The following is a 13,339-nucleotide window of genomic DNA, read 5'->3' as shown; positions in this document are numbered from 1 at the left end:
ATTAAACAGTACAGATCGTATTGTATCCACAGTGCAACACAGAGTCTCTGCTGAAGGCCAAACTCAAACTCACATGCAGATATACACGCACACACACTATCAAGGACAGATAAGAGTGGCGCCCAACCTTCCTCATAATATACACGTCTTCATCATCCTAAAATGTTTCCACTGCTAAGCATGTGACCCCCTCCTTTTCCTCACCTCAGGGTGGAACTTTTTCTGTTATCTGTATAAAAGCTTAAGCTGTGAAACTGTTAGTTAGTGGGTCTTGCTTTTTGCTCTGCCAGGAGCCTTTTGACCATCCTTGTTGGGGCCTGCCTTTCATTCTACGGGATGGAAGCTTCTTTTTTTTTACTCCTTTTTTATTTCATTTTATAATAAATCTTTTTTATAAAATCATCATGCTTCGACTGGACTCCATCATTCAACCAGAGCAATAAATCATGTCTCCAAATGAGGTCAACCGCAAATTTGTCGTGACAATCCCTACTCACGCATTGGTCGGCGCCGGACGCATGTCAAAAGCTTGAAATCTCAAAACACGCAGTGTTTGCCACACATAAAGCTTCAAAACACAGGAGGCACGGGATCTCTCGACGCTCCTAGAAGCGCATCCACCATATATGGTCTATGTAAAACTTTATGTTCTTTTTGCTTAGCAGTGGTTTTCATCTTGGTACTCTGACATGCAGGCCATTTTTGCCCAGTCTCTTTCTTATGGTGGAGTCATTTAGATGTTGTGGGATTTTTTTGTCACCTGTTGGATAAGTCGTTGCTGTGTTCTTGGGGTAATTTTGGTCGGCGGCCATTCCTATGAAAGTTCACCACTTTTGCGTCTTTTGTGGATAATGGCTCTCACTGTAGTTTGCTGGAGTCCCAAAGCTTTAGAAATGGCTTTATAATTTTTTCCAGACCGATAGATTTCAATTACCTTTTTCTCATTTGTTCCTGAATGTCTTTGGATCTCAGCATGATGTCTATAGCTTTTGAGGATCTTTTGGTCTACTTCACGTTGTCAGGTAGGTTCTATTTAAGTGATTTCTAGTTTGAGAACAGGTGTGCAGTAATCAGGCCTGGGTGTGGCTACAGAAATTAAACTCAGGTGTGATCAACCACAGTTCTGTTTTAACAGGAGCTGGAGGCCGAGCAAACACTTTTTCACACAGGGCCATGTAGCTTTGGAAATTAATTCTGTGTTTACTTGTGTTATCTTTGACTAATGTTCAAATTTCTTTGATGGTCTAAAACATTCGTTTGGAAACCATGTTAAAAAAAAAAGTAATGTCAGTCAAATTTAGCAAAAATGATTCTATATGGTGGCTTTTGGTGCATTATATTAGTGTAATTGTGGCTTTTCTTCTGTTTATTTTGTAGCACTTTTCTTAGCATGATGTATTTTCTCACCTAGTTTTTGTTTGCATGATGCATTTACAAGTTTTAACATGTTTAAAGCCTTAATTCTTTGAGCATATTTTAATCGAAATGTTCTGAGTGGACAGTGAAGCTATTCTCCTTCTCCTGGCTTCAAAACGGAGTGAAGAGAGGTTTCTACGAACTGCAGTTTTAAGAGAAGGCGGCCAGAAAGAGAGTAGTGGGTGATTCCGCCTGCCGCCGACGCTTTTGCAGGTATCAACGCATCTCGGGTCTTTCATCAAAGTGTTCTTAGTAGAGCCAGGCCTATGGTTTAAACCTGGGTTAGCCAAACCGTCCGTGACCATGCTTGCTTTTCCGATTCCATCAAACTCTTCTCAGCTTGGAGCTCTCCAGCTCAGCCAAGCTAGCTGACAGTGTTTAGCTTAAGTGGACGTCTTCATAAGACCCGCAAGATCGATCACAGATTTAATGATTAGAGACTTGATAGCGCATGCGCTGCAGCTTTTACGATGAATAAAAAAGCCAATAGAAACCAATGCTGAGACCAACAGGATGTGACATCATCTGTTGCTGAGCAATGAGAATAAAGGACGGACAAATTTAAGAAGTTCCTGTGGTTTGAACACTTTAAAAGTAGTAAAGGGTTAAAGTTAGTGTTATTTAGTCAATGTATCACAGAAAACAACTGAAGCAAGTGATCACACACTGTTCATGTGATTATTGATTTTGATGAGTTTTTTTGTTTTTTTTAACACCTGTCAGCGTTCAATAAAAAACGATGCTATAATTCACAATTAAATAATATGTTATTTATGAGACTTGAGTGTTTGTTGAACTCAGCCAGTGTCGGCCCCAGCCTCTCTGAGATTTTCTATTGGCACCCCTTTATATGCCGTTTTTTATACCAAGTAATTGATATTTACATTATTGTTGTATTATTATTATCAGAACCATTTCTAACACTTGCATAGCGGTCTTAACCATAGCCACGGTTTACATAAGGAGAAAACATGAGCAAAATTACTTTTTTGACATTTTATCTCATTTTGATAAAAGGGTTTCACAAACACATATAAAAGAGCACAAACAAGTAAATGAAAGCTAACTTAAATTAGTAACAGGTTCAAAATACAAATGATTCATATTATTAGAGTAAAGCATTGCACAAAAACAAGATACAGATAAAAGACATCAAGTATTCTTTTTATTTTAAATACTTATGACTAAAATGTTTTACTATTGACATTCACATTTTGTGAAAAGATGCAAAACTTCCAGATTTAACATAACAATACTGAAATTGCAATAATGAACACACATCAATTTAAATAATTGCAGTTCACAGAGGTATTGCACAAAGTAACTATTTAGTAAAAATTGTGTCATTTTCTGGCGGTGCTTTATAAAGCAGCTTTAACCAACACAAACTAAAAAAGCCCCGTCCATTATATGAGGAGAGAGTTGTCTCAAAAATATTCACAAATAGATCCACATATTTCGCATGTATTTTTCAGATTTTCACGTTTTTTTCAAATCCACAAATCTATCCACGATTTTCACGTGTTTTACAGATCCACAAATATATCCACAATTTTCACATGTGTTTTATCATGTGAGTGTGTGTATTTGCATTTATATTTGAGACAAACGTAACACAGCTTTGCTGAGATCCACACACACAGGTACATACACAAAATCTGTTCTCTGCATTTTACTAATTTTTTTTAATCTTATCTAGGTATTTTGATAGTAACACGTTGTTCTGTTCTTGAGCCTTCTTAATCACCAAAGTCAGGACACGCACTGAAGCTGCTTCAGAGAAGCATTGTTCCAGTTTTACTGCCCCCGTCTGTGGAACAGTTTGCCGGAGCACTTCAGGGCTGCAGCGAACTTTCATATTTTTAAGTACAGGCTCAAGACCCACTTGTTTAATTTAGCTTTTAGCTAACTATTTATTAATTTTAGGATTGCTATCTTTTATGCTTTTATAGTTTCAAAATGATCTTCTATGTTGTTTTCATAGTTTTAGAATTATAATCTTTTCTGTTTTTTTTTTATAGTTTTTTGAATTGTTCTTTGATGTTGTTTTTATAGTTTTGTTGTGTTTTAGGATTACTATCCCAGTCTTTCCTCGGAGGGAGCCCTCTGCACTAAGGGCTTTGATGGGCCATGGCTGCAGTGGTGCTGTCTGTCTCGTAGCCCTTAGTGATGGTGAATAGCTTTTGCGATTTTGCTGGACTGGGGGCTCGGTCTCGTCGCCCTGTGCCCACGGTTTGTGTCCTGCTCCCAGTGCAGACAACTCCTTTTAATGTCTCCTTACCTAGATCCTCTGTACCCAGCCATTGTGCTTATTTTACCCTGTGTCTGTGTGGTGAATGGGGTTTGAACAGGGTGGATGTTAACTTTGTAAAAGCACTTTGAGCTGCATTTTATTGAATGAAAAGCGCTTTTTATTAATAAAGAATGATTTGATTTGTATCAGAAACTTTGTTATGGAACTGAAACATACTTTACTGTGAGGTTGGAATTTATTTTCTTTGTTTAGTGTTTAATACATTTTTGAACTTTCTGATATTTGCTCTTTAATTTTTCATCACTGACAGAAAAATATTGTGGTGGCAAAATTGATTAATTATGTACACTCATATATTTGCTTTTTGATCTCATTCAACTTAATACCCCAATTTGTAACTTTCCACGCCTGTCTGATGTCTTTTCCTCCTCCTGCAAAGTCAGTGGACCCATACTCCCATGATACAGCTTCTCTAAAGGAATGTCAGTTGACCTCAGTTTAATCTCAAAGGCCAGAGCATGTCCAAACCCACCCCAGACATCACATACACACACACACACATCATATACACATACACACACACTCCCTCACCTACACACACACTCACTCACACACCCACACACATCTAACTTTCACCCCGACATCGGAGGTGTCACCTCCGGCAGACTGACCTTTTCATTTAGTTTAGATTAAATCATTTTTTTATTACTTCATCATCTCTCCTGTCTGGTCTTCATCATTTATCACCACAAAGTGTGTTTTCAAGTCAAAGACGAGGTAACCGTAAATTTCACCGTAACAATATGTATATTTTTTACAAATGTAAATTTACCATTGCTAACAGCAACAGTAATACATAATTAGACATTTGATGATAATTACAGCTGAATCTTTTCCCAGTACCCCTCCAGTCTGTGCTGGGTAAGGGCAATGCACCGCCCTGACAATTATGGCATAGCTACATTATGCATACACAATTGAATTTAATGTATTTAGTTGATAAATGAGTTGTATAGGTGTGGAATAAATGATGAGACAAAACTGAGTTGCTTCTGTTTATTTGATCACTTGATAAATTGTCTCAACGACACTGATTAATGAAAAGATATAATGACGGATAACCCCACACCCTTTGATAGAGTCGAGCACTTTTTCAGGTCAAAGTGAAACTTCGCCTCCTGCGATCATGAACTCCAGGTTTGGTGCAGCTGGTTTGACTGCAGCCACACTCCTCCACATGCATGTATGAGTATGGGATGGTTTCTCCATTAAGGCAGAGCAGGTTCACCGTACGATTGCTGGAGTGAACCTCTTTGCAGCAGGCACAAGAGTGCGTTGTACCTTCAGCTGATTGAGAGTATCTAAGAAGAAAAAGGACAGCATTTACAAATACAGTTCATTTGTTGTGTGTCCAGAACAGTGAATAATATTTGCATCTTCTTACATGCTGTAGGTGTTGCAGGGTCCTTCACAATAACTCATGTCGACCATCTCTGCTGACTGGCAGTTATTGTGTGTGACATGGGTTTTCATTGACAATTTCTTGCAGCCTTTTTCCTTCTCCAAGCCTTTTCAGAAATGGTGCACCATGAGCATTTTCTTCTATTCTCTTGATTTTATTATGAAGATAAAAATGCAATACTCACAAACTTTACAGCAGCCATTTGCCGCAGTCTGAATAGTTCCCTACACAGAAAAATGATCATTTAAAAAAGTGGTATATATATATATATATATATATATATATATATATATATATATATATATAACAATATTCACTAATGTTATAAGTGGTACTTACAGGCTGGCATTCGCTCTCCTCAAATGATGGGCAGACAACATTCGAGTTAATGGTTATTAATGCTCCATTGCTCCTAATGCAGGTGTAATACACACACTTATTATGGGGTGGGGTCCATGTTTCCCCTGGCTGAGTAAGTACATAGACAGAAGTTTGTTAAAAACATTCAGGATGAAATCATTGCAGCTGAAATGAGAACTAACAGAAAACACTCACAGGCAAAAGCTGTGTTGTCGTGTCATTAAGAGTAACAATGCAGTGTGTTTGCACACACTCTCCACAGCATTCATCTGGATTAGTTTCCATATAAGTATAACCCTAAAAACAGAAGAAAAGATCATTTTTTAAAAATCGCCCTCACACTGACGGGAACCATCGACAACTAGACAGTTTCACAACATTAAACTAGGCAATCTTACCGGTTGACATTTTTTGTCACATTCCTTCATAATGCACTTTACTATGAAAAGACCAGTTTCAGGGTCAACCTCATGAGAACAGTTACACTCCTGACATTCAGGTCCAGGAACAGAACTACCAGGCTAGAAATAAAAGAGAACACGTGGCAATTGTTGTGGTTTTTAATACATTTTGAACCATTGCAGAGTCACTTGATGAAGTCATTCATGATTTTTAACTCATTGTTTACCTGATATTCACTTTCTTTGTAGACACAAACTCTTTTGGGTTCTAGGAGGAAAATGAGTGATAAGGCAAGTCACATTTAAGTTCTCCTAAGCTCCTGAAGTATAAACTAGACTTAAAAATGAAATTATAGACTCACCACATCTTTGCTCTGGGCAGCATTTTCCGGGTGGAAAATGAACAGTTGGTTTGAATCCAACTGGGCAGTCCAAGTCAGTGATTGGGCAGTTGCTGAGTTTACACTCTACAGAAAAAAATAAACAGTTTTTCTTAGAGAAATGTTTAAAATGACATCAGCTGTGACAAATCTGTCAATGTTTACATGAGGGTGATGCTGCATGACTTACGGCAAACAAAGGTTTCACAGCAAGGGTTTGAGGGGTCCGTCTGGCTGACAAGTTCGAACCCTGGTTCCTTGCACTCAGCTACAGGAGGTTTGGGGCAAACCTTTGGCTTGCAAACCACAGTCTTTGTTGTCTCCTCACAAATGCAGTCCTGACATTTGTACTCAAACTTCTCATTAAACTGTGAACATACATCACAGGTTTTAACACACAGATAATGATTGCGCTACAATATATGCAGAACTGTTTTGGGCTATATGCAGACTGTGAGATTGCATAGTCCTAAGTTGCATCTAAAGAGAATGACATTCACTTCTTCTTTCCCTGCAGTAAATGTTTAGACAAAACATAGCAGAGATGGAAAAAAAGGCTCCAGTTAACCTTTATAGTAAAATAAAATTATTCAAATAAAACAACAGTCAATATTAACATCGACTGAATGAGCAAATAAAGTATGTGTGAAGTGTGTGTGAGCAGCTCAGCAGCAGTATGGAACCAAGGCAATCCCCTCGCTTCCACACAGATTACACCTGGTGAACGAAAACACAGACAACCTGGGTCTCCAGCGAGTGGAATATGGACTCTTCCCAGGAATGACGCACATATTCGAGCACTTTTGTAAAACCGATGAGAGAAGCAGTATCAAAGCGACAGACCTCCACTGTTTAAACTCCTCCCAAGCTTTTAACTTGTGATTGTTATGTATTTTTTCTGTATTTACCTTTATTGTTGTTAGTTACTTTTTTGATTTGTGGATTTGTTTTAGCAACTGTAAAGTGTCTTTGAGATTTTAAAAAGCACTTATGAATAAAATGTATCCTTATTATTGATGGGACAAGCAAGATTTCCTAGTGTGAAAAGGACAGTATGAGTTCTCACTTTGAAAATGTAAATTTACGAGGTAAACCATTCACTAATCAGGTCCATCATTTATTTATTAAGCTTTTATTTTAATTCAATTTACAAATTTGAAGGAAGTGCACAAGATGGACACTAAACAAGCCGATTAGTGAAACCCACTGATCAGCTGATTGGTCACTGTTTAAAAAGCCAGAATTAACCTGAATTTTCACCTCGTGTACAGCATTAGCTTTAGCAGCTAACTCGGCATTTCTGCCTTGGAGACCGATACCACATTTCCGCAAAAGATCTTTTAAGAAATCAATGATCTAATGGTAAAAATAACCTAAATCTCTGTCAGACTCGTTGTCAGCCAAGGCAAGTTCATCCGTCTTGACCATTGAACTCTCGTACGAGAACTGAACAAGAGCGAGATTTCCGAAAGTGTGAAAAGACTTATAGGACGGTTTCTGTCCAAATCTGCCTATTTTTCATGGACTGATCAGAGCAAAGTTACAGGGCCTGACAGAGCAGCCACATTAAATTGGAGGAAAACATCATTTGGTTATAAAGTTGTTTAAAAAAAAAAAAAAAAAAAAAACATTTTTATTTGTTTATTTAGTTTTCTACATTATTAAATGTTAGTGCAGCAGACAGAGAAGTCCATCTGCCTCCAATTTAACTTCCTCAAATGTCAATATGTGCTTCGATGCACTCACCTCTCCTCATTGAACGAGCAAGACGTTCATTTAAATAGGGCGGTCGGCACCACTTCTGCACGCGCAAAGGTTTTAGCGACGCACCTGGTTGACCACCCTTTATATCAGATCTTAGTGAATTTGCCCTTCAGTATCTTTTATTTAATGGCAGATAGAGGGCTTAAGTGGCTCGACTTAAAGGTATAATCTTCAATCCTTTATACTTGTTATATTGAGTGAAATGGTCCTTCCATCTTGAGAGTAATCAATACATTATGTATTTAGAAAAAGCGACAAAAACAATCAGACCTCTGTAGCAGCTGTAAAACTGTAAACACTCTGGCCAATCCCTGCCATTGAATCTAAATGTGAAGGATCCATCAGATCCTCTGAACGGTGGAGGATTCTAGAGGGCCTGAAAAGAGATGCAGAGGTTGTTGTCTTTGTCTTGGACCACTAATATTTCTTTTGCCCTGAGGGATTTATTTTTGATATGAGAGTTGTGGGGGTGTGTCTTTGGACGGAATAGTGACGGGAAGGGGAGAAGGAAGTAGCGCTTGAGGAGCTGCGACTTTCAAATCTTGCTATTCTGTCCAAGACTGTAGATTGCACCTTTAAAATGTTTTTTGTAAGATGGGTTGTAATTTACGTAGCCTGTATAATGTAATAATAAATGGTAGCAGTTAATGGAACATTTAATAGATTTAGAATATATCAATGTATTTTGGCTAACATGGGGCCCCAAAGCAGCATTTTGCATAGGGCCCCACAAAGCTAAAAACAGGTCTGAATATACGACTTACCTCACGAGGAATTCCCTCAGGATCAAGGCATCCTGTTGAAAAATACACAGTCAGCTACTTTGATTTTAGGATTAAAGCAAATGTAATCAATCCACAACACTTACCACACTTTTCAACACATATTCCAGACTGTTTGTTAAAGAGTTTTGTTCCCTCTGGACAAAAGCAACCTTCGCTTGTGTAGTTCATTGTTGGTTCATATTTACTATAAAACAAAATTATAAAGTTACAAATGAAATATTTCTAAGAATTAATTTTGACAAAATCCACGGACTAGATCTCTAGCATTTAGATATGTCAATAAGCACTCGGTGGTGGGTTAACGTATCGATTCTGCATATTTATTCTCTTCATAGACTTGGGAAAAACTCACTCACACTGAACTGTACACAAAGCTTCTGTTAACTTACTTATCTTCACATGTTGGTTGTTCAGCTGGTCCACATGGCTTGTAAACCATGTTGGCTGGGCAGTTACTTGCTGTTGAAAGGAAATCACAAAATGTAAAAAGTATTAGAAGTTTTGCAGTAATGCATGAAAAATGCAGTTTTTGACGAGAATAAAGTAAACTATGAAATTAAAATTAAACAGATTGCGCACAGCACAGTTTGGTATGGTTTCTCCAGTAGATACAAACTCCAGCCTGGGCACAGGAAGCAGCATAGGTTTGCAAACTTGTACACTCTACTGCTGGATTGGACATGTGGCAACTATCATAAACACAGCCTTTGTAGAAGTTTTCAGGTGATATGACATGATGACACGCTGTAAATGGACTGTGAAAAAAAACGTAAAACAGCTTTAATTGACCTGCAATGTAGAAACATTTAGGGGATGACTTTCAACTCGTCCAAAGGTTTAAGAAATCTATACCTGCTGTGTAGTAGGTCACATAATGAGTTTGGTTTGCATGGGGCCAACGATGGTTGAGGTTCTGGGTTGCCGGTGGGTGGTACTGTTGGTTGTGGGCAATTTTCTTGTGAAATGTCATTAGCCAGCCAGTAATCAGCCATTATAGCACAGTCTTTTATAGTTTGGCCTCCAGGCAACATGCAGTCATCTTTCTGGTCATTGTTGCATGTCCCTAATAACAACAATTAATGACTTACAGTCTAGCTCCAGACAAAATATTTAAAAATATGCTTACAAAGAGAACTTACCACAATGGCCTTGTGTGTTATTGCCAAAATGTTGATATGGAAGGTCAATTTTAAATCCAGCAAGTCCAAACGTAACAATCACTTCAAGGATTGGAATCTCATAAACCAAATTAATGCCAGTACTAACGATCTTAACCCCCTCGGAAAGGTAAGGCAATCTCTGAGGTTTTCCATTTTTCAAAACCTAAAGTAGGGAAAATACACATTGAAAGTGGTCAATTTTGAATATGCTCACATCCCAGTTAACCTGGGCTGATTATCTTTAAGAAGAAAATCTAATTTACCTCTAAATCTGGTGTGCCAAGAAGGTTGTGATTAACTAGTGTGACAACTTCTGTCTGATATGATATTATCAATGATCGAGGACAAGAAACATCTTCAAGGGGATCACAATTGACATTATCAACATAAATAGTTAGGTCAATTTCGGGTATTATCTCTTGCATCAAAATATATGTACAATTTCCTTGGTAACTGTAGTACAAGTTATCAAATGTGTTGTAATGGGGATCTCCCCAGCCTTCACATACACCTGAAAAAGAGAGGAAGAAGTTATCATTACAAATACAAAAAGTAGCAGAATGATATATTATTTTATAGAAATGTCATATACATACAAGGACAAGCATAATATGAGCAGCAGTCGTCCTTATCTTTCACAAGAACCGGTTTCAAACCTCTCTCACAGGTTATATTTTTAAGGGGTGGACATACTTTATGTATTATATCAATTGTGTCATTCTCAAGGCAAATGGCCCAGTAACATTCGCATAACCAAAAGGTCTCATTGTGCTTTAGGAGAGAAAAAAAAGGTTACATAAATATATTGTGATACAGATGAAAAAAAAATTGGTGAAAATGATTTAATATTTAAAAAAAACAGCCTTACTGTTACATTCCATTCTGGACACCCACCAGGTGGTGTAGGAGTTGGGGGTGTTGTAGTGGTTGTGGTTGGTGGAGTTGTAGTTGTGGTGGTTGGGGGTGTTGTAGTGGTTGTGGTTGGTGGAGTTGTAGTTGTAGTGGTTGGGGGTGTTGTGGTGGTTGTGGTTGGTGGAGTTGTAGTTGTAGTGGTTGGTGGAGTTGTAGTGGTTGTGGTTGGTGGAGTTGTAGTTGTAGTGGTTGGGGGTGTTGTAGTGGTTGTGGTTGGTGGAGTTGTAGTTGTAGTGGTTGGAGGTGTTGTAGTGGTTGTGGTTGGTGGAGTTGTAGTTGTGGTGGTTGGGGGTGTTGTTGTGGTTGTGGTTGGTGGAGTTGTAGTTGTAGTGGTTGGTGGAGTTGTAGTGGTTGTGGTTGGTGGAGTTGTAGTTGTAGTGGTTGGAGGTGTTGTAGTGGTTGTGGTTGGTGGAGTTGTAGTTGTGGTGGTTGGGGGAGTTGTAGTTGTAGTGGTTGGGGGTGTTGTGGTTGTGGTTGGTGGAGTTGTAGTTGTAGTGGTTGGGGGTGTTGTAGTGGTTGTGGTTGGTGGAGTTGTAGTTGTGGTGGTTGGGGGTGTTGTAGTGGTTGTGGTTGGTGGAGTTGTAGTTGTGGTGGTTGGGGGAGTTGTAGTTGTAGTGGTTGGGGGTGTTGTGGTTGTGGTTGGTGGAGTTGTAGTTGTAGTGGTTGGGGGTGTTGTAGTGGTTGTGGTTGGTGGAGTTGTAGTTGTGGTGGTTGGGGGTGTTGTAGTGGTTGTGGTTGGTGGAGTTGTAGTTGTGGTGGTTGGGGGTGTTGTGGTGGTTGTGGTTGGTGGAGTTGTAGTTGTAGTGGTTGGTGGCGTTGTAGTGGTTGTGGTTGGTGGCGTTGTAGTTGTAGTGGTTGGGGGTGTTGTAGTGGTTGTGGTTGGTGGCGTTGTAGTGGTTGTGGTTGGTGGAGTTGTGGTTGTGGTTGGTGGCGTTGTCGTTGTGGTGGTTGGGGGTTGTTGTTGTGGTGGTGGTGGTGGCGTTGTCGTTGTCCGTGGTTGGTGGCGTGTCGTGGTTGTGGTTGGTGGCGTTGTCGTTGTCGTGGTTGGCGGTGTTGTCGTGGTTGTGGTTGTGGCGTTGTCGTTTGTGGTGGTTGGGGGGGTTGTAGTTGTGGTGGTTGGGGGTGTTGTGGTTGTGGTTGGTGGGGCGTTGTCTTGTCGGGGTTGGGGGTGTTGTCGTGTTGTGGTTGGTGGCGTTGTCGTTGTGGTGGTTGGGGGTGTTGTCGTGGTTGTGGTTGGTGGAGTTGTACGTTGTGGTGGTTGGGGGCGTTGTCGTTTGTCGTGGTTGGGGGTGTTGTGGTTGTGGTTGGTGGCGTATGTCGTTGTCAGTGGTTGGGGTGTGTTGTGGTTGTGGTTGGTGGCGTTGTAGTTGTGGTGGTTGGGGGTGTTGTGGTGGTTGTGGTTGGTGGCGTTGTAGTTGTGGTGGTTGGGGGTGGTTGTGGTGGTTGTGGTTGGTGGAGTTGTGGTTGTGGTGGTTGGGGGTGTTGTGGTGGTTGTGGTTGGTGGAGTTGTAGTTGTGGTGGTTGGGGGTGTTGTGGTTGGGGGTGTTGTGGTTGGGGGTGTTGTAGTGGTTGTGGTTGGTGGAGTTGTTGTGGTTGTGGTTGGTGGAGTTGTAGTTGTAGTGGTTGGGGGTGTTGTAGTGGTTGTGGTTGGTGGCGTTGTAGTTGTGGTGGTTGGGGGTGTTGTGGTGGTTGTGGTTGGTGGAGTTGTTGTGGTTGTGGTTGGTGGAGTTGTAGTGGTAGTGGTCGGGGGTGTTGTAGTGGTTGTGGTTGGTGGCGTTGTAGTTGTAGTGGTTGGGGGTGTTGTAGTAGTTGTGGTTGGTGGCGTTGTAGTGGTTGTGGTTGGTGGAGTTGTAGTTGTGGTGGTTGGGGGTGTTGTAGTTGTAGTAGTTGGGGGTGTTGTAGTGGTTGTGGTTGGTGGAGTTGTAGTTGTGGTGGGTGGCGTTGTAGTTGTAGTGGTTGGGGGTGGAGTTGTGGGTGCAGGATTACAGTTGTCACAACAAACTCTGATCATGTAGTCATAACACTTCCTAGGGGGTCTTTTCTGGTCTTCCTTTCTGCATATGAAACCATAGTTTAAGTCACAAGTGACCACCTGGTGTGTCTCAGCCAAAAAATCATCAAGATCTTTGTCTGGAAAAAGTGTTGATCTACACTCAATTTCTTTCCTGTTCTCACAAATATGTGCACCACTATTTGTGATGTTCTCATAAGTTTCCCAGTCACTGTGGTCTGTAATTGGGTCATGGACATCATACCAATCTGACCATTCACATTCTGGACTACAAGGTGTTGTTGTTGGTGGTGTTGTAGTTGTGGATGTAGTTGTAGTTGTGGTGGGTGTTGTAGGTGGGGGTGGAGTTGGACAAACATTCACACAAGTCTGGGTACTCTCATCAAAAATAGGGGTTTCGGGGGGGCATTTGGGGTAACAGCCTGTAAATAAAA

General features: G+C 40.2%; 1 protein-coding gene across 1 annotated transcript in view; it reads right to left on the bottom strand.

Moving 5' to 3' along the window:
• Positions 1 to 4,711: 4,711 nt before the first annotated feature.
• muc2.1 (mucin 2.1) overlaps positions 4,712 to 13,339 on the bottom strand; it is a 28,393-nt gene continuing 19,765 nt past the window's right edge. Inside the window, exons 26-43 of the mRNA XM_028448321.1 lie at positions 10,851 to 13,327; positions 10,579 to 10,753; positions 10,246 to 10,493; positions 9,962 to 10,145; positions 9,675 to 9,885; positions 9,402 to 9,577; positions 9,212 to 9,281; positions 8,906 to 9,006; positions 8,802 to 8,833; positions 6,464 to 6,641; positions 6,256 to 6,360; positions 6,121 to 6,161; positions 5,891 to 6,013; positions 5,688 to 5,789; positions 5,472 to 5,600; positions 5,317 to 5,356; positions 5,115 to 5,238; positions 4,712 to 5,031 (exon numbers count right to left, since the gene is read on the bottom strand). Coding sequence (XP_028304122.1) covers positions 4,824 to 5,031; positions 5,115 to 5,238; positions 5,317 to 5,356; positions 5,472 to 5,600; positions 5,688 to 5,789; positions 5,891 to 6,013; positions 6,121 to 6,161; positions 6,256 to 6,360; positions 6,464 to 6,641; positions 8,802 to 8,833; positions 8,906 to 9,006; positions 9,212 to 9,281; positions 9,402 to 9,577; positions 9,675 to 9,885; positions 9,962 to 10,145; positions 10,246 to 10,493; positions 10,579 to 10,753; positions 10,851 to 13,327 — 4,724 coding nt within the window. The 3' untranslated portion in view covers positions 4,712 to 4,823. The remainder of the gene's footprint in view (positions 5,032 to 5,114; positions 5,239 to 5,316; positions 5,357 to 5,471; positions 5,601 to 5,687; positions 5,790 to 5,890; positions 6,014 to 6,120; positions 6,162 to 6,255; positions 6,361 to 6,463; positions 6,642 to 8,801; positions 8,834 to 8,905; positions 9,007 to 9,211; positions 9,282 to 9,401; positions 9,578 to 9,674; positions 9,886 to 9,961; positions 10,146 to 10,245; positions 10,494 to 10,578; positions 10,754 to 10,850; positions 13,328 to 13,339) is intronic.

Source organism: Gouania willdenowi, chromosome 6, assembly GCF_900634775.1.
Source record: "Gouania willdenowi chromosome 6, fGouWil2.1, whole genome shotgun sequence".
Taxonomy (NCBI): Eukaryota; Metazoa; Chordata; class Actinopteri; order Blenniiformes; family Gobiesocidae; genus Gouania; species Gouania willdenowi.
The sequence above is the reverse complement of the archived record's forward strand: the minus strand, read 5'-3'. Positions and strand labels throughout refer to the sequence as shown.